General features: G+C 40.0%; 1 protein-coding gene across 7 annotated transcripts in view; it reads left to right on the top strand.

The window, feature by feature from the left end:
- The first annotated feature begins 735 nt into the window (after positions 1 to 735).
- The window catches only part of brd4 (bromodomain containing 4), a 176,369-nt gene continuing 149,586 nt past the window's right edge, over positions 736 to 27,518 (top strand). For 2 of the 7 annotated variants that reach the window (XM_072248419.1, XM_072248420.1), the window contains exon 1: positions 1,526 to 1,823. In XM_072248419.1, coding sequence (XP_072104520.1) covers positions 1,777 to 1,823 — 47 coding nt within the window. In that variant the 5' untranslated portion in view covers positions 1,526 to 1,776. Of the gene's footprint in view, positions 794 to 1,305; positions 1,496 to 1,525; positions 1,824 to 27,518 lie in introns of those variants that run through there. The other 5 variants (XM_072248423.1, XM_072248421.1, XM_072248425.1 and 2 more) reach the window with 5 other exon arrangements.

Here is a 27,518-nt window from a genome sequence, read left to right as displayed (position 1 = left end):
GTTACTTGGATTAAATTAAGGACAATATAGAGACAAATATGCATATTTCTCATTCCAAAGAACAACTAAGATAAAAAAAAGGTGGTGTTGTTACCCACAAAGCCATCAGTATAAAACCATATGAATTGTCACGTGCTGATTCAAAGTTTTTGTTTTTTTCGTAAACGGAGAAAAAACTACTTTAGAGGAAATGGTAAATTAAAGTAGAATAATTAGTTGTATTGAGAAGTTACCACTCACTTATTTTGTAACATTATGCATGACTAGTAAACACAAAAGTTTCCATAGAAGATAAAATCTGGTCACTGCAGATTTAGTTTGAATATAATTTCAATATGTTAGACGTTTATTTGTCGCCCTCCAGTTTTTTTTAAACTGCAAGTGTGCCTGTAACAATAAAGTTGACTTTGAAGAAGGGATCTCTCTGAATAATAAAGTTTTGTGGTTTTCACACATTTCATGTACCTTTTTCTTCCAAAGTTGCTCCTCTGGCAACAAGCCAACCAGGACAAATCCCACTCGTCTATTATAAAATGCCTCATCATGTACCTTGGTTGCAGCGTAGCACAGCATACATTCGAACGAGACCAGAGGTGGCTGAGTGTGGAGGTCAGTGCTGATTACAGTAATCCGGCCGGCCTGAGCACCCACTCACTTCCTCCAAGGGTTAAGAGGGGCCGGGCACCCATCTCTCCGATGAGTAACCGCGGCCACGCACGCTGCGTCTGACGTCACGTCACGCACGGCCCGAAGGTTGTGAGGAATTCAGGACGCCGTGCGCGCACAAACACAGGTAAAAAAAATATTCGGGCCGACGAAAAATACGCGGGGGGAAGCGACCCGGGCGCGGGCCGCCTCAAAAACGAAGCAGGCGGACCGGGCGGCCCCGGAACGGAAAATGAGGTGGGAGGGGGCAGGGGAGGAGAGGAAAACAAAATGAGGTCAAACTCGGCGAGAAACGCGCAAGAGGAGGGGAGAAAAAAAAACTTGGCGCCGCCTAGGAGGGAGGGCAAGCCGGACCCGGGCCCAGGTCCCCGGCGCGGGTGCGAGGGACGCGGCTACCTGCCTGAGGCGAGCCGAGCCGCGGGAGAGGGAGGCTCCCAGGCCGGCCGGCCGGCCCGGCCTGCACAGCGGCGGCGGGTGAATGGTTGGCGGCCGCCGCCGACGCCGGAGGGAGGGAGGGAGGTTTCGTGGGGGGAGGGGGAGGGTTTGCGGCAGTGTGTGTCAGGTGTCACGTGCCCAGCGGCGGCCAGTCCCCGGGTGATGCCCGCCTCACGTGATGGCACCCTACCAATGCGCATCTTCGGCACCGGAGGCGGATTATAAGTCCCACCACGGCCCCGAAATCGCTTGCTTGCCCCTCTCCGTGTGAATTTACTGGGCCTGGCTACAAACTCCCGGATCCGGTTCGCTCTCCACCGCGGACATTTCGACGTCACTTGCTGCTGGAAAAAACTGGTCGTCGCTATGACTCACACGGAGATGGTAACCAATGGTAATGCCGATTTGGTGTCACATGGGATGCTTCGGCCAATGAGAATGAGCGGTTTTCGATCACGTGCGGCATTCTGACCAATCGGCGCATCCAAGATGGCGGGTGGTATATAAGGTGTCGTCGGGGTGCCATTTGCGGAGCAGGGGCTCGGTTTAGTGAGTCGCTTCGTGTCGGGATTAAGTAAAAATTCGAAACGAAACGGTGGAATTTTAGGCTTAAAAACTGACTTGAAGGCACCGCAGTTCAGTTGCCGTTTCTGATAACGGGATTTTAACTGGAGCATGGAGCGCGAGGGTGGCTCTACGGCCCCGGCAGGCCCAACGACTCGGTGAGTGCCGGCGGGGCAAGGCCAAGCCGCGGGGGGAGGGAGTGAGGGAGAGGCCGGGGGATCGGCTTTTATTGTTATCGGCGCCGAGCGGGAAACGGCTTCCTGACGCCATTTTGTGTGTGAGGCCCAGGACCGCGGCGGTCTCAATGCTCACGGCCACTTTTTTTAAAAAAAGGAAAAGAAACGCCCGTTGCTCTTTTCATACTGGCGGCGCCTAACCGTTGATGTTGGTGTGTGTCTGTGGCTGTACTTGCTGCTGTGAGTGGGTGGTAAAGCGGCCTGGCAGAGCGAAGTCCGGCTCTTGCACTCCTGTTTCATCAGCCTCCCTCCCAGATCTGTGTATTTGGCCTATTAATTACTACTGGATGCTATCCCTGATTGCTCACGCGCTGAAATGGCAGTAGGTATCAAAGAGTGAGTAGCCAAGAGAAGACGCTTCACTCTTTCTTTGCCCTTGTGTTCACGTAAAATGACGTAAATGCATTCCTAAAAGTTACTTTTGTAACAGTTAATGTATTGTTGCAAATGTATTGGCTTCAACTATAATCACATTGGAGCTACATTTGTTAATAATGTCGCAAAGTATTTCAGTATTGTGACTGCAAAGCGTTTATGGCGGGTTTTGTAAATTGCTTTGATTTGTTTACCTAAGTTCAGGTACCGGCCATTTCGACAAGCATGTGAATGTGCGGAAGTGCGAAATTTATGCCCTTGATCGTGTTTTTTTTTTTGGCCCCCAAATGGTTCCAGAATAGAGAAGTTTGCAGGAAAGATTTCATTTGACGTAACGAAAGATGGTTAATTGCCTCTGGCATTGTTGACTGAGATATGATCCAGTGTGGTTGGTTGTATAATTATAAGAGGAGTGGGGCCATTAGTGTTAACAGCGTGGACGTTGTAATTAAATTTCATGTTTGAAAGGTGGCACAGCTTGCATGTGTTTCTCTGTATTCCTTGTTTTTGAAATTTTATTGGCAATTTTGGTTGGAATTCTATTCAACTAAAACAGCATTTTCCCACTTGGTTTCTATATCTGTGTATTGGCCAACATTGTGTAACATTTTTGATTACATTTTGGTTATTGCACACTAAATTTATAATTGACAGAAGGGGTTATTGAACGGTTGAGTTCTTTATACTTTTTGAATCTATTAAATTATTCCAATTTATTTATCTGATCTGAATTGAAAAGTTGGTATATGTTAATATTTTACTTCGTCTATATATATCTTGGGACTGAGGTCCCTGCTTTGTGGCTGGCTGTGTGATTCAAAACCCTGTTTAAAATAAACTATTATTTATGCAAATAAATTCATACTGCCATTCTTAATAATGCACTGTTGGTGGAAATATTGAAATACATTATTTTTTTTAAAAATTCCCACGAGACAGCATGGTATGCAATTGTATTTCCTTATCCTTTTACTGCAGAAGTTCTAGTGATGGGAACAATTGTTAATACTGTTGAAAGATATGACCAGGTAGTGCGAATCTTGGATTGTGAATCTCTCAATTGTTTTGTTTCTATTTCATTTAATGGCATGCAATATTTACATAATTGGAAATGCAACTTAAAGGAATTGTTTTAATTTGTGTTGATTTGTATGAAATTTAAGTGTTTGAATTCTTGGTTATAAATTTAACCAAATAAATGTGTATGTATTTTTTTATCCAAATGATGAATTTTACTAACATTTTAAGGGCTGATGTGATCCTGTACATTATAATCAATTCTGTACCTATTTGATGTTCAGTACTATCAGGTTAATTCAATGTGTATGCACTTTAGGAATTTTTATATCTTGGATCTTCATCTTGGCTTGTAGAAATGGTATAATCTTATTGCAGTTGGTAAAAGGCAATTTAAAATGGATGGTTGCATGTTTAAATTGCTGTTAGAAAGTGAACAATTTCACAATGATTTTGGCATTTAGACATTTCAAATTCTGCATGTTATCATTAACTCAGGGATTCCAGGGAAATTTTACTTGGTGTAGTTTTAGATGGAAGAATAATTTGGTAAAATAGTTAATTTATCATTTTTATGAAATAGATTTTTGATATAAATTGGAGTCTGCAGAGATTGGAAATTGTTTTGCACTTTTGGGTGGTTTATAATTTATGTCTCTAAAGTTGTGGGATTCTTTACTGCATTATTCTAGTGCCAGATGTGTTTCACTATGTATGACAAGGAAACACACGCCTTTAAATATAGCGACTTACCATCATGGTGCATTAGCTTGGAAAACTGATACTTAACTAATGAATGTAGACTGGAATATGATCCTTTAATGGAATTATTGGCTGTCAGATGTGAGGGTGGGACAGAAATGCATTCTACCAATGCAGTCTGTCAAAGCCTTTTCTATCAATTTAAATTCTCCATCCCTTTCACAGACATGACTAAAATATCTGATAATTCCACATTGAATTTTTTTGTGCATGGGCTTTTTAGTGTATGACTGTTGTGATGTTAGATGCTAGTGTTTGGAGTTTGACCTTATTTCTTTTGTTCTTTGGTCAGATGCTTATACTTGACTAGGAAATATGAAGGAAAAAAGTAATAAGGCAAGGCGATGAGTGCTGATGGGGTGGTGTGGAAGGGAACAGGCGTGAGTAACAAAGTGAGAGATGCGTAAGTTGCAACCCAGGGGATTTGTGTTGATATTTGGTTCAGGATGACAGCAATTTCTTGATGCATGGCTATAACTATTTATTTTCAGCTGTATCTATTTACATTGTAGCAGCATAAATATCTAGTTGCCCATTTATGCTCTGGAACAGTTGAATTCCAGGCTGGTATCACTATTGTGAATGGCTTTTAACGTGTTTCTAGACTACTCACCCTTCACCCTTTGAATAGAAGAATTATTTAATTAAAAAGATGCAGTTTTTGTAGCAAAGAACTATTGTAGTTGAAGTTGCACTCTTACTGCTTCTAATGCTTCAACTTAGTTGCTGTTAAATTAGAAGTGCATTTTTTTGCTGAAATTAGCAATTTTGTACTTCAAAGAAACCAATATGTTTGTAATGTGATCTTGAACGACAAAGCATGGAAGAAAATGGTATTTTTTTTCAAATGGAAACAATGTTGCCCAAAAAAAATGTCATTGTAGGCTGCACACACAAAATATTGGAGGAACTCAGCAGGATCGCGTTCCGGAACGTCAACTGTATTCTTTTCCATCGATGCTGCCTGTCCTGAGTTCCTCCAGCATTTTGTATGTGTTGCTTGAATTTCCAGCATCTGCAGATTTTTTTCTTGTGACAGTGTAGGTTGGTTAATTTTGTATTTTTGTGCAGTGATCTTTTTTTCCAAAGGAGATTTTTTTAAAAACCGTAAACACGAGGAAATCTGCGGATGCTGGAATTTCAAGCAACACATAAAAGTTGCCGGTGAACGCAGCAGGCCAGGCAGCATCTCTTGGAAGAGGTACAGTTGATGTTTCGGCCCAAAATATCGACTGTACCGCTTCCTAGAGATGCTGCCTGGCCTGCTGTGTTCACCAGCAACTTTTATGTGTGTTGATTGTGTTTTTAAAATGCCTTTTTAAAACAGAAGGTCCAGAACACAAGGGTGTTCTTCATATGAAATTGAGCAGTGTGGTAGGATGAGAAATGAGAGGAAGAGAAGTCAGTTCAGAGCCATCTGCTGAAATATCTACTTGTTAATGAAATGTTTCTTTAGCAAAGTTTTTGCATTTTGCCATGACTACCAACATCGTTCTCCCTGGCAACTTGTATTTAACATGGCTTTTGACCATGTGTCTAAACATTCATTAAAGCTGCCTATTTCAATGACTAATTTTGCCAACTCTAACCTCTCAGCTTGTGTGTATGCTTTTGCAACTTCTAAACTTTGCAAAGTGGCCTTCGTCTTCCATAAGCATGCAAACCTTAGCTGTCTGTATCCTAACATTGACTAAATGCTGTTTACCTTTCAATGTTGTCTTGCATCCAATTCCAACATCTCTAAAACCTCTGTAACCACTTTCAACCCTTGCACTTGTTAGCTACATTGTGGATTTCCTGCGTGTGGTTGACTCTAGTTACTTTGCTACCAGCAGCTGTGCCTTCAGTGAGTAAGGTCATTGAACCAGGTTTTTGAATTAATGTTTGGGAAGTGCTCTTCTATATATAAAAAAGAATATTTTATCATGTTATCATGCAGTTTGTCCACAAGAAAAAAAAGCTATTCTTTGTACTTAATGCATTTCCATTGTATTTTCTTGATAAACCCAGGCACTAGGAATGTGCCAGTGCTGAACCTGTAGAGTATAGAGGTGATAAAATTACCTGATCAGACTTGATGGCTCTTTTTGAAGTGTGAGAATTTATGGGTGCAACCTTCACTCATTGCACTTTTCTAGGAAATTATCCTGCTTTATTGAGTAGGAGTTTTTGTAGTTTTGTTTCCTCTGCTCTATATTCATTGATTGTCACAGATACCCTGTTATATTTTGGGCTTTTCACAAAATTATCATCTACTCAGGTGGGAATGACTAATCGCATACTAAGTCATTGAATCTTTACTTGTAGCTTGTTGCTGGAGTAAGATTTAAAATGACTAAATGTACATGGGTGTTTTTATGATATACTTTTATTGATCCCAAAGGAAATTATTATGTCACAGTAGCATTGCAAGTACACAGATAGAGAAATATACAAATATTAGAAAAGTAAGAAAGAATTTTAAAAATGAGTTACCTCAAACAGTCTAATGGGGGGGGGCATCACTTCCATTTGGGTTGATCAGCATCTGAGAAGGGGAGGTGACATCAACTTTTTGAGTGAAACACGTGCCTTGGAACTGAGTGTGTTAATCTGGTTAGGCTCATTAATAGTGAAAAACAGTGTGAAATCCTTATGTGCCTAAGAGGATTTTAATGGTATATTGATAACTTTTTGACCGATATTAAAATAATTAGACCTTTATTTGCAAATTATCTTCTGAAATAATTCTATCTTAAATCTTCTGTACATACATCTGGAGAAAGAATTTAGAACCAGTATTGTTTGGTTTAATTGAGCACTTGGTGTAATTTGAGGATATTTAGTAAAGCATAAGAAACTTGTTAGCATTGGTTGTGATGTTTTCATTGTATGGCATTTCATCTTGTTTTCCTTAGTTGCATGCTTTCTATTATAACCATTAGAGTATGCTGCAACAGAATATTGTGTTAACTGATTCTGTGACATGCTAGATTTGAGCACATAATTTAGCCAAGGTCTTCCCTCAAGTCTTTTATTGTGCAGCACCAATTTTCAGTGTACGAATGCTTAATCATTGTTGATTAAGACTGAGACCCAGCAGTGAATTTATTTTTGTGCATTGCAGTAACCTGTGCAGGTTTTTCACTTGTATCATTTTGTCATGCTTCAAAAGCAATATGCATGTATTGTATGTAATATTTGCAGAAATGTTGCAAGAATTTCACACCATTCTCAAACTCTCAAAGTTAATAGGTTTGATGCATTAATATAACAGGCCAATTTCACATGTGATAACCAGATCAACTGTTTTTATAATTTTTGCTCACAAATATTGACAGCAAAATAAATTTTGGAGTTGTGTTCTGTGAACATCTGGGAGGCAAGTGGAACGACACTGTTTCCAACAGCAAGGTAGTCTTCCAACTGAGTCACTGGTACTTGAGATATGAGATGAATGAAAGACTCATGCATGCCCTATCTCTTGCTCACTGCTCCCAAAGGAAGGCCCTGCATTCAAATGGTCTCTCTTTCCCACGATGCTTCCAGAGGATGTTACCAAAGTTCTGGGTCTGTGATTTATTGATTGGACTGTGGTTCTCTTGGATTCTATCAGTTTTGTGTTTTATATTCTGTGCTTTTTCCTGTTCTTTCTTGTTGCAGTTTGCATAGTTTGTGTTGGGGGGGTGCTTTGATGTCTTTTTTCGTGCTTTAGTTTGTTGTATTTCTTTGAACAACATCTATGCTTTTTGTTTTGTGGCAGTCTGGAAAAGATGAAACTCAGCTGTGTACTGCATACAGACTTTGATAATAAATGTACCTTGAACCCAACGTGTATCAGGTTATGTTCTGAAATCGTTCAACAGGACAATTCAACCAGATTTTTTTTTGGGGGGGAGAAGAGAAAGATGCATCTTAAAGCATTTTTATTGCTTTTCTATCCTTTCCAGAGTACTGTTGCTTAATTGGAACATATTGGGACCAATCAACTGGCCCAATTAAGCAGCTGCTTCCTTTAGCTGAAAATTCATGGAAATAGTTAAAAAGGTATTTTTAAAAAGAGACTACCATTTCAAAGAATAGGAAACTATGTATTTAATTGAAACAATAAATTAGAGTACCACCAGTACTATTTTAGTACTATAAAACTGTATTAGTTCTGAATAGTTATTGACAAAGAATTCAACCTGTGTGATACAGTTATGCAATCCACTGCCTTCTTTGAACCTGATAGTATTGTGTGTTTGAGTAATGGGAACCATTCAGCATGGCATAATGCAAAAGCCTTGTTTCATCAGCATTGTATATATCGTCTGCCCAAAATTTTTGAAGCAAGTTGGGGAGTTTTGTAGATTTCCATGTTTCTGCACTAAAGCATCAGCAATATCTTTCTTGCTGTGTGTTTTCTTGAGAATAACATGGTTCCTGCATTTCCATTGAGAAACCAAAGTTCCTAAGGAGAACAGATGAGTGACATTAATACACAGAACTTGGAACGGTACAGGATAGAATGGGCCATTTGGTCCACTGTGTTGTGCCAACCTACAGAACAAGGAGTTGTTTGTGAACCCTCTGCAATTACCTGGTTTTCTGCATCACTCATAAAACGTGATCAGATCTGCATCCTGGATGAATAAATTTTCCCTTTAAAGGATTGCCAGTGCATGTAATTCCACAACCCTTCCCGTTAGGCAAGTCTTCTGCATGCAGTTGCAAGAAAAAGTACACTAAACAATCACAGTCTAGGTTCAAACCTCTGGTGTAATGCCTTCTCCAAAAGCTATTTGGAGTCATGTGTTCCAATCAATGAGATGAGATTGGAGGTACGAGTTGCAGAGGTACCTGCCCTTTAAAAAAAGACATACAAAGTCAGGTTACCGACAGATCCTGAACACTGAATAGGAATGGTGTTCATGGTAGGATGCCATGGCTGAGACCACTTTTCTCCAAAATAAACAGTACTGTACGTCTCAAGTTTGCAAAAGACCACCTGGATGTTCCACAACACTGCTGGGATTATGTGGACAAATGAGTAAGTTGAACTTGGCAGAAATGCACACTGCTTTTTGGAGGAAAAAGGGCCTTGCACGCCTGAAAGGTTAAGGGAATGGGGGATTCTCAGATTCCTGTAAACACTGGGTTAAGTACCAACTGTCTGTGTATTTTGTGGGTGACTGCAGTGGGTTTGAATAATGTCTCACAGCTGCTTTCTTTGGAGCAAGATGAGGGTTAAAGTTCACCCAGATCCACATAAGATGTCTCCTGACTTTTCACACAGTTTGATTTTGACAAAAGGCAGTACCTGATGAAAATTAGACAGAGCATTCCTTTCTTAGATAAAGCACACATTTGACAGATGTTCTTATCTTTGTAATCAAGTTGTGGCTCCAGCAAACCAGGTAGGACATTCCTTTCTTTAATTAAGGTGGCTGGAGTGTCTGACAAATTGATTGTGCTCTGTATCAATAGTCCATTGACTTGGCTGGAATGCTTACCAAACTGATTGTTCTTTTGTATCGGTGGCCTTATAACTTCTAACAGTTCTGGCATCAGGCAGTGAACTTGTTGAACTGCTGGAGAGATAAGAACGCTTCTCTTTCTGATATCGGGTCCAAGTTCACTCGCTGGTTGAGCTCGAAGAAATAAATAGGTGAAAAGATAAGTAACAATCTTTTTGTGTTGTCATTAGTTGATCCAGCAAATTTACGTTTACATGCCAACACCAAGATTTCTTCTCAACTTTGAAGCATGGTGGAAGGAGCATCATGGTTTGGGGCTGCCTGCTGCCTCAGTGCCTGGACAGCTTGTAATTACTGTGGGAAAGATGAATTCAAAATTGTATCAAGGCACTTTACAGGAGAATGTCAGAGTAGCAGACCGTCACCTGAAGCTTAATGGAAATTGGATGTCTCAAGTCAATAATCTGAAAGACGAGTAAAAGAGGAAAAGCGCGCACAATATGCTGGAGGAACTGAGCTGGCTATGCAGCATCTAGGAAAAGAGTACAGATGATAGGGTTTTCTGATCCAAAGGGAAAAACCCTGACCTGCTCAACAGCATTCTGGTAAATCTCATCTGCACTGTCTCTAAGGCTTCCACATTCTTCCTAAAATGAGGCGAGCAGAATTTAACACAATAATCCAAATGTGATCTAATTAAAGTTTTATAGAGCTGCAACATTACCTCATGGCTCCAAAATAGTGAAGGCCAACACACCATATGTTGCCTTAACTACCCTATCAACTTGCATGACAACTTTGAGGGATCTATGTACTTGGATCTTTGTTCTACATGCTGCTAGGGGTCCTACCATATGCTGTGCCTTCAAGTGCAATCTTCCAAAGAATATCACTTCACACTTCCAGATTGAACTGCATCTACCAGTTGGCAGTCCAGCTCTGCACCCTATCTGTCCAGTTGCAATTTACAGAGACTTTCTCCATTATCCATACCACTACCCTTTGCCATTTTCAGATTTACTAATCATCCATCCTTCCACTTACTCATCCAAGTCATTTATAAAATGGAGAGCAGGGGTCCCCAACCTTTTCTGCACTGCGGACCGGTTTAATATTGACAATATTCTTGCGGACTGGCCAACTTGGGGGGTGGGGTGGGGTGTAGGGTTGCCAACGGACAAGAATAGCAGTCAATTACGTTGTGTTTACCCCGAGAAAGACTACAATGACCATGAAGCCTTGCGCAGGCACCAGTGGACATGTGTGTATGTGTCGACTTTTTTTTCTACAAATTGTTTTTGGCGATTCTGTTCCAGGGGGGTGTTAATCACGACCGCAATATCAATGATAAGTGGCTAATACACTCAATTTCGTTTCTAAAAGGATTTATCTAACAAATTTAATATTAAACACACAGCACATATTTTCCTCGCATCAATATAGTGATAAGTCAATTATCAGGGGAGCTTGAAGTAAGTGTTGAATGAACTTCCAGTAGAAGTGGTAGAGGCAGGTTCAATATTATCATTTAAAGAAAAATTGGATAGGTATATGGACAGGAAAGGAATGGAGGGTTATGGGCTGAGTGCAGGTCGGTGGGACTAGGTGAGAGTAGCGTTCGGCACGGACTAGAAGGGCAGAGATGGCCTGTTTCCGTGCTGTAATTGTATGGTTATATAAGTCACTCATAAGTCAATAGCATCATAATGTTTTAAGTAACGTTTGGATATTAAACACACAGCACATATTTTCCCCTTATGAACCTATAAGATCATTGCAACACACCAATATTGCTGAAATCAGTGGGAACCCTGGGCTTGTTTTCCTGCAACAAGACGGTCCTGTCGAGGGGTGATGGGAGACAGTGATACTCAAAGGGGGTTCCTTATGTCCAGTCTAGTCTGCAATTTAGTTTTCGTTGCATTCATTGCAGAAAACTCTGCTTTGCAGAAAAATGTTGAAAATGAAAGCAACGTTTTCAATGCTTTTCGTGGCTATCTCAGGATATTTAGCCTTGACTTTGATCCAGAATGCCGGCAGAGATGTTATATCAAACATACTTTTCAGCCCGCCGTCATTTGCAAGCTCGAGGAGTTGATCTCCTTCCCGTGCTGACATGGATGACGCGCGGGTTATGACCTCGTGTGCGTTCAAGCTCAACAGTGGGTGTGACAGGGAATGAGGAGAGGTGCAGCTGACTCATATTGCCAAATCATATCGTTTCCTCGCGGCCCGGTAGCATATGCTTCACGGCCCGGTGGTTGGGGACCGCTGGTCTTGGACATTATTTTGAATATTTCCTCTTGTGTAGCTATTTGTAAGTTGATATACAGTACTGTGGGTTCAGATATCACCATAGAATTATGCCTCCTGCCAAGCTGACATCTGCCCGATTGTTGGAAAAATGACCGGGTATATCCTGTTTATTAACAGAAAAAAATAATCTTGCATATACAGTACTGTGTAAAGTCTCAGGCACATGTAAAAAAAAAAATCTGTAAAGGGAAGATGTCTTCAAAAATGAAATGAAAACCTTCTAAATATCAAAAAAATTACTATAAAGAGCAGTGAACTTAAACTAAGCTCAATATTTGGTGTGACCACTCTTTGCCTTTAAAACTGCATCAATTCTCTTAGATACACTGTCATGTAGTTTTCTAAGAAATTGGTTGGCGGTTTGTTCCAAGCTGTTTTGCTTGCGTCTGTCTCTCCAGGTAATCTCAGACATTATCAATGATGTTGAGATCAGGGCTCTGTGGAGACCAAAACCATCTTTTGTAGAACTGCTTGTTTTTGCTGAAGATGGCCAAGGTCTTAAAGAGTTATGTGTTTGGATCATTGTCCTGTTGCAGAATGAAGTTGGGACCAATCAGATGTCTCCCTGATGGATGAGAATCTGCTTATATTTCTCAGCATTGAGGAATTGCATTAATTCTCATGAGATTGCTCACTCCATTTGCAGAAATGCAGACTCAAACCTGTTAGGAACCTCTGCCGTGCTTCAGTGTTGACGGCAGATGCTCATTCTATAGCATTTTCCAGCTCTTCTACGGGCAAACTGCCTCCTGTTAGAGCCAAAAATGTCAAATTTTGACTTGTCAGTCCAGAGTACTTGCCGCCGTTGTTCAGAACCCCAGTCCTTGTGAGTCTGTTGGCTTTGGTTCCACTTTGGAGGAATGGCTTTTTGGCAGCAACTCTTCCAGGAAGACCACTTCAGACAGGACTTCTCCAGAGAGCTGTATTTGGGTTCCAGTGGTTTCTGAGAGTTCAGAGCTGAAAGCAGTCCTGGACTACCAATTTAGAAGGAATATAGTTTGATGTATCTGTCATCTGCTGCATTCAGTTTCTTTGGCCGACCACTGTGTTTCTGGTCTTCGACCTTGCCCGTTTCTTTGTGCTTCTTCAGAAGAGCTTGGACAGCACATCTTGAAAGTCCTGTCTGCAAAAAAATTTCTGCATGAGAGAGACTTGTTGCATGTTCATCTTGCTGTTGTGTCACATCTGCCACACCTTTTAGTTTGGTTGCACTTGACCCAGTTTGATTCCTTCTACACCCGGTTCTGTTTCAGTTAAACAGTTTAGTTCATTCAACTATTATGTTGTTAATCATTAACCCCTGTTTGTTATCTTTGTTTATTCATGTACTGGGCTATATACCTATAAAGTAATCATTTTATTTGAAAAGGGGTCTATTAATATGAACTATGAAAAGTTCTCTTTATGGAAAATGAATGTTTGGAAACTTAAAATTTGATCTTTTCTACTGACACACTGTCAATCTAGCAATCTGTCCCGTAAAAAAAACAGATGAAAATGCTAAAGAAACAGCAAAGTTGCTGCACAATGCGCCACAGGGTGTGGAAAGGAACAACAACGGCAACTGACGCACTAATGAAGGGGGCAAAAATAACCATTAAAACAAAGTTTATTTAAAAATGAATCCAGGGTGCCTTTCATCCTTAATGTGTATCAACTGACCATCTTGAGTAAATGAACTGTTGGCTAAGCACTTGTAATATTTGATCCATAATTTAGATGCACAAAGATGCAAGTTGTTTTAGGCTTAATTTGGCTTTTGTATCTATCTTCAGCAGACTAAAATGTAGTATTGAAAACTTTATGCAGTACAATATACAATATGTCCTTGTGTAGATATATCCACTTAGAATTGACAGCAATTGATATAAATATTACTATATACAGTGTCGGGAAGTATATGGTCATACACTTTAGTAGAAGGAATAAAAGCATTGACTTTTTTCTAAACAGAGAAAATTCAAAGGTCTGAGGTAGAAAGGGATTTGGGAGTCTTTGTGTAGAATTCCCTAAAGGTTAATTTGCAGGTTGAATTGGTGGTGTGGGAGCTGAATGCAATGTTAGTATTGATTTCAAGAAGACTAGAATATAAAAGCAAGGATGTAATGCTGAGGCTTTATGAGGCACTGGCGAGTCCTCACTAGGAGGATTGTGAGCAGTATGGGGCCCCATATTTAAGAAAGGATGTACTGACATTGTAGAGGGTGCAGAGTAGGTTCACAAGAATTATTCTGGAAATGAAAGGGTTATCATGAGCAGCGATTGAAGGTTGAATTTAGAAGAATAAGGGGGGATTTCATTGAAATCTATTGACTGTTGAAAGGCCCAGATAGAGTGGATGTGAAGAGGGGGTTTCCTTTGGGGGAGTCTAGGGCACAGCCTTAAAATAGAGGGATGTCTATTTAGAATGAGATGAGGGATTTCTTTAGCCAAAGGGTGGTGAATTTGTGGAAATTCGTAGCCACAGGCAGCTGTGGAGACCAGGTCACTCATCTGCTATGGAGGTTGATAGATTCTTGATTAGTGAGGGTGTGAAAGAGGTTATGGGGAGAAGGCAGGAGAATGGGGTTGAGGGGGAATTGGATTGGCTATGATGAAATGGAGCAGACTTAATGGGCCGAATGCCCTAATTCACTCCTATGTCTTATGATCTAAATACTACTTTCACATGAACTGGTATTCAAAATATTGCATATTTTTGCTTCCAGTTTTACAGTACAGTCCACCTTTTACTTTATTCAGGGCACAAGTATCTAAATGGCAGTTCCTTTACTCGATTGGATTCCAGCTCCTGCTATTTTTAAATATCAGTTGTTCTTGTGCTTTATTTTAAATCTGGACTGCTTTTGCCCACGAGTGAACTCCATCAGATTATTTATTTTAACCTTGATAATACTTGTCATTAAAACCCTTATCTATTCATTTATTGAAAACAATCATTATAGTATGTTTCTAGTGATTGCCTGTCCTCATTGCTTGCATTCAGATTTGATGGTGGCTATATAATAGTTCTGGCTGACAATGAGGAATTATATGCAGAATTAAAAGATCTAAAACCTAACTGACTTATTTGCAGCTTGGTAATAATGTTACAAAGATAACTAATGAACAAAAGTGCTTGTTGCATGGGAAAGCTACCAAGGATGCCTAGCAACAATCAGAGTATGTATGTGATAACGAATGTATAACAGCATCCCCATGCAGTACTCTTGACTTGCAGATTTTCCCATGCTCTGTGGTTCAACTGAGCAATGCAAGCTTGCTAATAAATAGTATGTAATTAAGTAAACTATTTGACAATTATTCCCTGGGTCTGAACCTAAAGTCCTCTGGTAGAGAGGCAGATCGACATCTAGCATGGGTCTCAATTTTGTCCGTTACAAACCATTCTTCATCTCCATTTTGCATTGATCCTTACCATTAAGTTTCTCCTTGACTGGTTTTAAAATGTGGCAATGTTACTTGGAAAACTATAATAAAAACCTCAATGCAGAGAGCTCTTCTCTATTAAGCATTATACAAATTCCACTAATTTAAATTGTAACCTAATATCCAGCTTCATGTAACACAATATATGCTTGTTATGTTTAAAATGTTAGTGGATAATTTAGGTGCAATTCATGTGCAGGTATCACTGAAGGGGAGGGGATGGGAGACGTAAGCAAAGGGAGGAGGAAGCTAGCAGAACAGACCAGTGTGTGTGGTAGGAGAGCATATTCAATATTCATACAATTGAGTAGTGTTCATCCCTCCCATTCTTTTTCCCATCTGTTTCATTTCACATCCTTTTGTTCATCATCTCCATGTTGCTCTAGCTATCACCGGCCAGTCTCAGAAATTTACTTTACCTTTTTTTCTCCATAGGTACTGAGTTCTTTCAGCATTCTGCCTTTGTTCTAGGTTCCAGCTCCTGTCATCTGACGTTGATACTTTGTACTTAATTATGTGATATCTTAATTTCCAAGGATAAAAGAATTGAAATGCTGGTATGGAATTGGTGTTTTGTCCTGTTTGGTTAGTCATTGAGCAAATGCAAGAAAAGTTGTTTTGAGCAAAGTTCAAAGTTGATATGTATCGTTGTCTTGTCTATTTTATAGTTTATTCATTGGTGTTCATGTGAAAGGAATATTGACGGTATATCAAATGTGAAATATATGGAAGTAGAAAAAGACAAAAGTGCTCACTCCTGCATTGTATCTGCTAATATTGGGATATAGTAATAATGCATATCTTAAGCGAGCTACCAGAAGTAGTGTCACAGTGGTTAGGTCTGCAGAGGGTCAGGGCAGGGCTTAATGCAAGAAATTTGGGTTGGGCACCCTTGTCTGCATGGACTGTAGCCAATGGGGAATTTATCTGCTGTGTTGCTGTGACTATAATGCTTTACCATGAAAATTAAATACACTTTTAATTGAAGCATTAATTTAGTTTTTAGACCTAAGTTCTAATTCTAAGAACTAGTTCTTAGATTTCAAATTGAAGACCTTTCATTGGAGTTGAAGTTGCTCTTTTCAGTCCATCAACAAAACCTCAAAATGAAGCCGGTACAGGTTTCCCCTGATCCAAAGGTAGAGCGTTCCTGTGAAACTGTTTGTAAGCCGAAATGTCGTAAAGTGAAGAAGCAATTACCATTAATTTATATGGGGAAAATTTTTGAGTGTTCCCAGACCCAAAAAATAACCTACCAAATCATAGCAAATAACACATAAAACCTAAAATAACAGGAACATATAGTAAAAGTAGGAATGATGTGATAAATACACAGCCTATATAAAGTAGAAATAATGTATATGCAAACAACACGAATTCTGCAGATGCTGGAAATTCAAGCAACACACATCAAAGTTGCTGGTGAACGCAACTTCTGTAGGAAGAGGTGCAGTCGACGTTTCAGGCCGAGACCCTTCGTCAGGACTAACTGAAGGAAGAGTGAGTAAGGAATTTAAAAGTTGGAGGGGGAGGGGGAGATCCAAAATGATAGGAGAAGACAGGAGGGGGAGGGATAGAGCCAAGAGCTGGACAGGTGATAGGCGAAAGGGGATACGAGAGGATCATGGGACCGGAGGTCCGGGAAGAAAGACAAGGAGGGGGGAGTGGGACCCAGAGGATGGGCAAGAGGTATATTCAGAGGGACAGAGGGAGAAAAAGGAGAGTGAGAGAAAGAATGTGTGCATAAAAATAAGTAACAGATGGGGTACGAGGGGGAGGTGGGGCCTTAGCGGAAGTTAGAGAAGTGGATGTTCATGCCATCAGGTTGGAGGCTACCCAGACGGAATATAAGGTGTTGTTCCTCCAACCTGAGTGTGGCTTCATCTTTACAGCAGAGGAGGCCGTGGATAGACATGTCAGAATGGGATGTGGAATTAAAATGTGTGGCCACTGGGAGATCCTGCTTTCTCTGGCGGACAGAGCGTAGATGTTCAGCAAAGCGGTCTCCCAGTCTGCGTCGGGTCTCGCCAATATATAGAAGGCCACATCGGGAGCACCGGACGCAGTATATCACCCCAGTCGACTCACAGGTGAAGTGTTGCCTCACCTGGAAGGACTGTTTGGGGCCCTGAATGGTGGTAAGGGAGGAAGTGTAAGGGCATGTGTAGCACTTGTTCCGCTTACACGGATAAGTGCCAGCAGGGAGATCAGTGGGGAGGGACGGGGGGGAGGGGGACGAATGGACAAGGGAGTCGCGTAGGGAGCGATCCCTGCGGAATGCAGAGAGAGGGGGGGAGGGAAAGATGTGCTTAGTGGTGGGATCCCATTGGAGGTGGCTGCCACCAGTAAGCACATCTTTCCCTCCCCCCTTCTCTCTGCATTCCGCAGGGATCGCTCCCTACGCGACTCCCTTGTCCATTCGTCCCCCTCCCCCCCGTCCCTCCCCACTGATCTCCCTCCTGGCACTTATCCGTGTAAGCGGAACAAGTGCTACACATGCCCTTACACTTCCTCCCTTACCACCATTCAGGGCCCCAAACAGTCCTTCCAGGTGAGGCAACACTTCACCTGTGAGTCGACTGGGGTGATATACTGCGTCCGGTGCTCCCGATGTGGCCTTCTATATATTGGCGAGACCCGACGCAGACTGGGAGACCGCTTTGCTGAACATCTACGCTCTGTCCGCCAGAGAAAGCAGGATCTCCCAGTGGCCACACATTTTAATTCCACATCTCATTCTGACATGTCTATCCACGGCCTCCTCTGCTGTAAAGATGAAGCCACACTCAGGTTGGAGGAACAACACCTTATATTCCGTCTGGGTAGCCTCCAACCTGATGGCATGAACATCCACTTCTCTAACTTCCGCTAAGGCCCCACCTCCCCCTCGTACCCCATCTGTTACTTATTTTTATGCACACATTCTTTCTCTCACTCTCCTTTTTCTCCCTCTGTCCCTCTGAATATACCTCTTGCCCATCCTCTGGGTCCCACTCCCCCCTCCTTCTCTTTCTTCCCGGACCTCCTGTCCCATGATCCTCTCGTATTCCCTTTTGCCTATCACCTGTCCAGCTCTTGGCTCTATCCCTCCCCCTCCTGTCTTCTCCTATCATTTTGGATCTCCCCCTCCCCCTCCAACTTTCAAATCCCTTACTCACTCTTCCTTCAGTTAGTCCTGACGAAGGGTCTCGGCCTGAAACGTCACCTGCACCTCTTCCTACAGATGCTGCTTGGCCTGCTGCGTTCACCAGCAACTTTGATGTGTGTTGTTTAATGTATATGCAGTGTAGTTTCACTTATCAAAATCGGGCAGACACCAAGCCAAAATTGATTTGGAGAAAAAAAATCAGCACATACAGGCATGCGCACACAACTGCCCGCACAAGGCTTCACGGTCATGGTAGTCTTTATCGGGGTAAACATACGTATAAAGCGGGCATCCTTTTTTCGTAAAAGCGAAAATCCTCTTTGGTTAGAGAAAACAGGTACTAATGTAGGTCTTTCGTAACAGCGAGCTGTCGTAAAGCGGAAGTTCAAAAAATGGGGCCACCTGTATATTACTCCTATACCTCACATTCTAATTTTGTTTAATATCTGTAACTTCTTGTGTTGCACCTTATCCAAAGTCCTTGAAGCCCAAGTACATGTATTAACTGGTTCACACTTATCTGGTTTGCTTGTTACAGTATCAATAAAAAGTCTAACCAATTTCCCTTTGATAAGCCCATGTTGATTCTGCCCATTGCTTTCATTTCTCAATATGCCCTATTATCTATAATTATTAACCTGTTTTTGTTTTCCATGTAGGATGTTTAGTTATGGACTTGAATTCTAACATCAACTCCAATGCAAGGTCTGTCTGACTTTTTTTTAAAGCATCTGCAGTATTCAATTTTATATTGCCCTGAAGAAGACTCTTGCCTTCCGTTAATTATTCATTTTCATAAATGCTGCCTGAGCTGCTGATTTCCTCTAGCATTTTGAGTAGGTTGCTTTGGATTTCCAACATCTGCAGAAGTTCTCCTATTTTCAAAATATTAACATTAAAAAATTATTTCTTGAATTATCTATTTCTGATGCTGCAACTGCATGCATTGTACAATATCATTTAATATTGAATATTTAAGACTTGTATTCAAGTACATTTTAGTTTGTATGGAGAAAATGATCTAATTTAAGGGATTTATTTGCTTTAAATTATAATGTTTGGTGCAGCAACTGCATGCATTGTACAATAAATTAAACGAATTTTAATTACCTTCATTCAGAAATGAAAATTGAGAATCTTAATCTTATTAATATATTGTACTTGTGTCTTAAGGCATTCCTAATACTGTTGTAGGTGAAAATTATGTCAGACCTATTAGAATATCTTTGAAAGGGTGTAATTGTGGCTTTTCTTTTTGTTTAAAAATACACTAACACCACACCTCAAATGGCAGTGTAAAACAACCAAAACATTTGACTGTTATTTAATTTCACCATACTCATAGTAGGTACTGCAGAGCAAGTAGCAAGCACGTATTCCGAGTCGGAATGTAATCTTCAAATAGAAGATGCAAACCTGCATCTAGGAGTACAGGAAGTGTATTCATTTTGGGTTACCTGGAGAAAGTGGCAGTAGCAGAACACTGCATTCATAATGGTAATAGGATTGACTTCAACACAAAACTACTGTGCCTTGCCAATGGCTCTTGGGTCAACCTGGTAAAGGAAGTCATTGAAATAAAATTAGAGGAACAGAATTTTAACGAAGATGAAGGTCTTGCACTAAGTAAGAACTGGAATTCGATAGTAAACAAGGTAGGCGAGTGGAAGCCAGATTGGATGAGGACTAACTGATTAGGAGGAACGGACTACAAGAGTATAAATACCACTGGACAAGTCATACCCAGGCATCATCCCTGAAGGAGATGACAAGAGTTTGTCATTGAAACATTAGTTATAATTGATACCTATACCCAGCTGGAAGCCTGAGCAGAGTTTATTTGTCATATACACTGGGAAAGCACGCGATCCTTTTTTTCTGGTGATATCTTAATTCATTTTATTGTTTCCACAAGGGTTATGATAAATCAGCTGCTAATTTTCATTATTTTTTCCTTTGTTGGCTACAGAGTAGGAATTTTAGTATTTTTTTGCTTGACAACAAAGTTGCCCATGAAAGAGTTTTTAAAATGTTTTTTTCCTTTAAAGAGTATTAAGGAGTAAGCTAAAATTATAAATTTTAAATTATCATAAACAAACTCGTCATAAACACAGTCAGGGTTGTCATTTGTATCATTACTTTCTTTGTTATCCTTTAATGCCATTGGATATGCCTGTTACCCATGAGTTATTAGTTAAGATAGTTGACAATAAATTATAACTAATTGAAAATTAAGAAGTGGGAGTAGGCCAATTGGCCCCCAGGTTGCTTTTGTTATTCTATAAAGTTATAGCATCACTTATACACACACACCCTGTCTTCCTTGAACCCCTTGTAGATCAAATGTCTATTTATTTCTGCTTTGAATATATTCATTAACTCTGCATTCACAGTGATTAGAAGTAGAGAATTTCAAAGAGTTGGGACCTTCTGCTTTTTAGAAGAAAATTACTCCACATCTCCATTTCAAATGTATGGCTCGTATTCTGAAACTCTCCTAACTTCTGAATACCTTCACTAGGGAAACATCCTCTCATTATTCACTTGCTGAAACCTCAGTGTCTAATATTTCAATATTAGTTACCTCTCATTCTTAACTGTGTTATATAACTCTATGAATCCAAGGGTTATTGGTCTAGCTTGTCCACAATTTCATTGCATCAATTCTGTCATCCAAGGGATTAATTGTGTGAACACTCTGCTACCTTGTGTCTCCCTAGAGGTTGTCCATTGCCCTTGAATGAAGTGTCATACCTTAAGCTTGCAGATCCAAACTATGTGCAATATTTCAAGTAAAACTGAATCAAAATGTCAGTGCTGTTATCTAAAATAAATCTTACAACAAATTTCTCGCAGAAGTGTAGAACTCAGTATATTAATTTTGCTGAGGGATAGATAATTGTATTTCCTCTAACAGGAGTTTTGATTTGGATTAGAAATGGGACTGATTCATTTTTTCATAAGATCACCTGCTTTTGTGATAAAACTAATTAAGGCAAAATGGTGCCAAATAGCAAAGAAATCACCAGCTGCAATAGAAGCTAGACAAAATGCAGAGGCTTTTTCATTTGGATTTTTAAAAATTAGTTTTTACATGTATTTCTGTTTATCTGCTTTTGATGAACATATCAATTCAATTTAAAATTTAGCAATGATTATGCCCCTTGCACTTAATTATGTCAAATCTTTTTATATATTTCATCAACATTTCCTTTTTAAGTGCCTTTGTGGTCGTGCATTAAGTCATATCATAGCTTTTTAAATTAACCTTCTTCCTACTGCCATTATCTTTGAGCAAAAGAAATCTGAGATGAATGGTAATGACTGATCATGTTAACAGTGATAAACTATAGGTGAAGTGACTGTTTAAACCTCAGGAGAAATCTGATTATACCATCTAGGAATTTTTGTCGTGTTCCCTAAGTCTTTGTGAATACTTTTAAATTGCTGCAATTAAAAACACAACTGGCTCAGTCTAGCTTTTTTCATTAAGCCCAATAAATGTCAGTTCTCTCTTGCCCAATCAGGCAATTAAAGTTCTGCTGTATATCACGAACAATGAGGAGTTATTGAGTTATCTAGTTTTACTAATGTGAGTAAAGTTTCATGTGAAAATCAGTATTGTTTTGCAAATCAGTTTTACAATGATCAGGATTAATTTTCCACTGCTCAAAATATTCACATTTGAAATAATTTTTGAATATAGCATCTTGTTGAGTTTTATAGCTTCAAGAATTTTAACTTGCTGTATCTTTCATGAGCAAGGAATTTACTTGCAGGTATTGCTAATGGTATTTTTTTCAACTGTTCTTTGTTTCCTAATATTAAATGAGTAGACAATCATGAGTCTGAATGGAGGAAGAGAAGGACATATATGTGGATGAGATGAGGTCAAGGATTTCCTAATGAAATTTAATTTGTGTGCATGTAAACGTATAGACATTATATTATCATTTTGACCAGACCTACTGAGTCTTGGCTTTAAAGTACATGGTCTCAGCTTTTTGGGTAGCCATAATTAGGGAAGGTTGAGACTATGTCCATATGTACATATTCTGAATTCAAAAATTACAAATTTTAAATAAAAAATTTAAAACCTTGTATGAGGAGTACGTGTCAGATTTTCTTTTGTATTCGACGCATGCTTGAATATAGTTAAGTGCTCCAGATCCTTTAGCTATAAATTATCTCCATCATGGAAGCTGAGGTCTATCTGTGAAACCAGGTCTCAATCTTGTTTTGTATTTTTTTATATTGTTTTGTATTTTTTGTATGTTTTGTATATAAAAAAAAAAGTACCTAAAAAAAGTGGGGTAGTAACAAATAATTAAATTGTTCAGCCGGTTATCTAAAAATCTAGTCTGTTGGTTGAAAGATAAGTTATGATCCTAATATGTCTGTGGAAGCTTTCAATTGACTAAATTACAGAACTATAATGACAATTAAACGTAATAGTAGTAAAATTCTAAATGGTTCGCTAACATTCTTAGGAAGTAAATCTCCCATCCCTACTGTAAATAGAGAAATGGAGACTTATTCAAAAGCATGAAGTAATATTTAATATAATTTTAAACAGTTTACAATAGGAAACCAATTTCAACTGGCAGTGAAATTCTTGTGCAGTGATTTAGAATTCAGTTATTGGAGTCTTAAGTAAGTTTGCAACTTTTACATTATGACTTTGTGTCTATATGCCCAGTAATTCCTAGTATTATTTCTGTTGTGTTTGATTTAAAGTTTGTTTTGTATATTTTTATGTATGAAATGCAGTTTGTCTAATGCCTGCATATAGCATTATTTTATGGTATGAGGAAAAAGCCGAGCTTGCTGTGCTTTCATTTGGCAAGATTTGAAAATGGCACACATCCATTAACAGAGACCATTATTTAGAGAATTAAATGTCTGCAATTGTTCAAAAAAAAAGTTGCTTCATATGAACAGGCACTCATTAAACTGTTTTATGTACTTTTTTATGTTTTGCTATGCGAATTGAACTGCTCTTTTATGGAATAGTGCTATTTATTACATTGTACCTTCTATCAACTGGTACTGAACTACAAAAGGCAACACACACAGCAAAGGAATAAAAGATGCTTTTCTTTAGGTGGGATGGTATATACTGAGAGATTATGCTCGAACTCTATAGCTAATTTGTGTCTGGTTTTAATATGATATATATTTGTAGTTCACATTACAGGAAAGATGTGATTGCACCAGGCAGAATGTATAGGGGATTTTACTGTTAGGGTTTACTGAACAGAAAGGTTGAGAGAAATCTCAATTGAGGGGTAGAATAGGAAGGACCAGTTTCTTTCATCTGAGGTGTCAAAAAAACCAGGAAGCATTGATTTAAAATAATTAGCAGAAGGATTAGAAGGGAAATAATTTTTTAAAACTGTATTTATCTAGAAGTTGGTGCTTGAAAATCATTGCCTGAAATAATGGTAGAATCAGAAACTTTCATTACTTTAGAACAATGTTGGTGCATAATTGAAGAGCACGACCGTGTCAGGCTTTGTACATGTGCTATCTAGAAAGTTGGTTTAGGTTGTGTAGCTTTTCAATGGCATGAAGGCGGTGGAACAGAATATTTCTATGTTCTACACTCCGGTTGTCTGAAGATGAAACAAATTTTCAATTCATTAGGTCACTATTTCTTTATGGAAGCATCTGTAGTTTGTGATTTGGGCTGAAGGTTGGAGTACAGACACGAGGCCAAGTGGCCTGTGGTAAACCTGTGGTGTGCAGTAGGCTGAGGCAGACATTGAGAAGTTGAGTTTTATTCTAATGCAGTGAACACATTGAGTTATTAGCTTTGTGTACTGCTGCTATAGCCCTTCGTGCTCTGACTCCAATTGTATTCATCCTTGCTCATTTGTTAAAATTCATTTTTAGTGAGTTGAATGCTGATTAAGTTGCACTGAATGAGGAAAGTGCTCATTTCAATCTCTGTGGACTGGAAAGGGGAACATCATTTCTCCTTTAAACTCAAGCAAGCCTCTTAGTTTTAATTAATTGTGTGCAATGACAGCCTAAGAAATAGAAGCCATTTAACTTCTCAGGGACTTGGGATTCCATAGCATTAACAAATTTGACTGAAGTAAATGATCTCTGAAAAGATGACACTGGCTGGTGATTGTGTCGTGCAGCAGAAGAATTAAATGCTTTTTGTGAAAGGTAGGAGGAAGCTCTTATTACATTTTTAATGGGATTAGTGTAAATGAGTGTTTGATGGTTGGCGTGGACTAACCATGATTATGACTTCCAAAGGAAAAGTTGTCTCCTTAAGTGCCACCTTATAGAGGCTGGGGAAATGCTCTCCAACTGTTTATTCTGTTCATCTAAAGGCACTTGAAGTTTGTTAACTTGAGAAATGTAGAGATCATCAGCATCCATGGCACGGAACCCCTTTTGAACTCAGAAGTCTTTGATTGTCAATTGATGAAATTATGGGTCATCCCTTCAAATTTGTAGGAGTTGCTTGATGATGGCTCGAAGAACATGGTAGTAAATGAGCATGTCCGAAAAAGGCCCAGTCTCACTGCAGCATTGTTAAGCAAGGCTGCATCATGACTGCTACGGATTCCTCCAGATCTGTAATCAGCAGAAGCAAATCAGTGACAGTGAATGATCAGCCCAAGATGGCATTGAAATACTAGACGTACTCATTTGGCTTCAATGAACAGGCCACATAATTTTTCATGTTTGACACCAGACTCCTGAAGCAGTGAGTTCTGAGCTCTGTCATACTGAGATTAAAGATTCAGAGGTTCTCAAATGGTTAGTAGAGAGTAACATTCCAGCTGATCCATGTGAATCCCTGACCTGTGGTGGCTTAGTGAGAAAAGCATTCAGGATAGATGAAGTTCTGAATGTTTCAATCCCAGCGCTAAACCCTGTGGCACTCTCCTCCTATTCAGCCCTCTTGTCTCAATCTATGCTAATACATTCGTCCCAATTGCATCTGGTCAAACTATGTTAATGACTTCTTTTAAATATATCTTGAAGGGTTTAAGTAGACTGTTATCTACTTCCCTTGTTCATTTTGCCAATTATAAACCCTAAAAGCTCTAGTAATTAACAACTGTGATTTACCTTTGAATACTTTGACTTTTCCCTGTCCCTTTTTTTTGTTCTGTCACCGTTTAATAAGAAATTTTTGAATTTTTCACTCTGGATCTATGTCTCAGTTTATTTTCTGCTTCTCTCCTTTATTAATTGAGCTATCTCAGTACCTACCTCCTTCAAAAGCTTGGGGTGTAGTTTTTCAGGATTTGGTATTTTTAGTCTCAACCCGGCATCATCTGTTAGAAGTTTGTGTTAAACTTGGGAGACCAGCTTCTTACAGTTACAACAGTTTATTGTGCACCCTCCTGCAGGAGTTTGAGACCCAGTTGTCAGAGGGAAGGCAGGTAAGTTCTGTCAGCATCCGACAAGAGGGCCCACTCTCTCCGGTTACAGCCGTATATTTATACATAGTAAGTCCCATATGGTACTGTTGCAAGATGTCATTTGAACTGGTACACCCACCAAGTCTGTTGATGCGAAACTTACAGATAAGAGAGTCTGATAAGTCAAGACTTAATGACAGATGGATGTGCTGTCCAGTCTTTATCAGTTATTCCCTTTGCTAGGCCCTGACTTAATTACAGATGGATGTTCATTCCTGTCCTCATCGGTGAGTCCTCCTCCCCCTACTCAAATGAGGGTACATTGTACAATGTCTCAATGTCTCTCTGCAAATCAAGGAGAACTGGTAATGAGCCTGTCTTAGCTAACTGCTGAAGACAGAGTTTACTTCAGTTCAAAAATTTCTATTCAGTCCCAATTATTCTTTTAGTCAGAGTTACATAGGTTCAAAATTATTTTTTTTATATCCTCAATTCATTATTCCCTCCTTTTGTCATTTCATGATAGATCTAAGGGCCCAAAGGTTACAATCGGATCCCACGGCTGAAGCAGCTAGCTACCAGTGGCCGCAATCATTGCAGTACAAGAATGACAGCAATTACAATAAGTACAGTACTTAGTGCAATAGCATAGAGCCGATATTCCCAAAGAAGCTCCCAAACGACCACCATCCTGTCCTGCTGCCAAACCCATGCAACCCCTGTCCTGCATTACGAATCTTTTGTATTTCCTGGGTTACATGCTCAGAAAGGGATGACATGTTACTAGATTTGTTGGGTATGTAGGTACAGCATTCTTTCCCTATGACGCATGTTCCCCCTTTTTCTGCCAGAATGAAATCAAGGGCCATCTGGTTCTGTAGGACTGTTTGCTGGATTTCAATCATTTCAGTGGATATTTCTGGTACTTCGGCCTGTGTTTCTGTCAGGGCCCCTGCAGTATTGTGACCAACTCCTCAAGTGCTGCAGCCAAATTGATTGTCTCTCATGAATTCCTGGCTATTCCATAGGAGGGAAAAGCGATCATCAAAAATCGCTCCGTCTCAGTTATATCTCTCCGCTGCCTGTTCCAATGGAGGTGGTCCTGCAGCTGGGCCATGACTCTTAGATTGTCTACTAAATGCTAGGTAACAGCAGCCTGTCCATCCTTTGCTGGGACTTTGTGGGTCCCATCTGCTGGCAGTTTCCCTTGGGAGTCATATATAGGCCCGATTTCTACGTACCCAGTGGGTGCTGTTTACCAGTTGGGAGGGTCTGCAGTGGTACAGGTGATACAGCTGCTATTTCGCAGAAAAAATGCATCTTCCCCTCCTTGGAAGTTACAGTAACAGGTGGCATTTACCGCTCTGCTGCCGGGCACCTGCAGGTATGGCCAGGATGTATATTTCCCAGTATATGAGGTTCCGTTTGGTGGGGGCCTGAGATACCATCCCTCAAAACACCGACAGCCACAATCACCTCTGACTGGACTACAATTCTATGCCTCATTTCCCCGGGTGGTATTTGAGAAAGCCCAGGCTGAGAGTTCGTCACTCTGGTTGAGCGGGATTACTGACATTGGAATCATAGTCTTACCATACTGCGGAATTTCGGCGCAAACCCAGCAGACCCCTAGTTCTACCTGTTTGGTATTGGTGTGACAGAGAGACAGAAAGGTGTTGACATGGGGGCCCCCAGATGCTGGGGTGAACCCTCTTAAAGACACAAACACGAACACCACTGT

The sequence above is a fragment of the Mobula birostris genome, chromosome 32 (assembly GCF_030028105.1).
Source record: "Mobula birostris isolate sMobBir1 chromosome 32, sMobBir1.hap1, whole genome shotgun sequence".
NCBI classification, from domain to species: domain Eukaryota; kingdom Metazoa; phylum Chordata; class Chondrichthyes; order Myliobatiformes; family Myliobatidae; genus Mobula; species Mobula birostris.
This window is presented reverse-complemented; position numbering and strand designations above follow the sequence as displayed.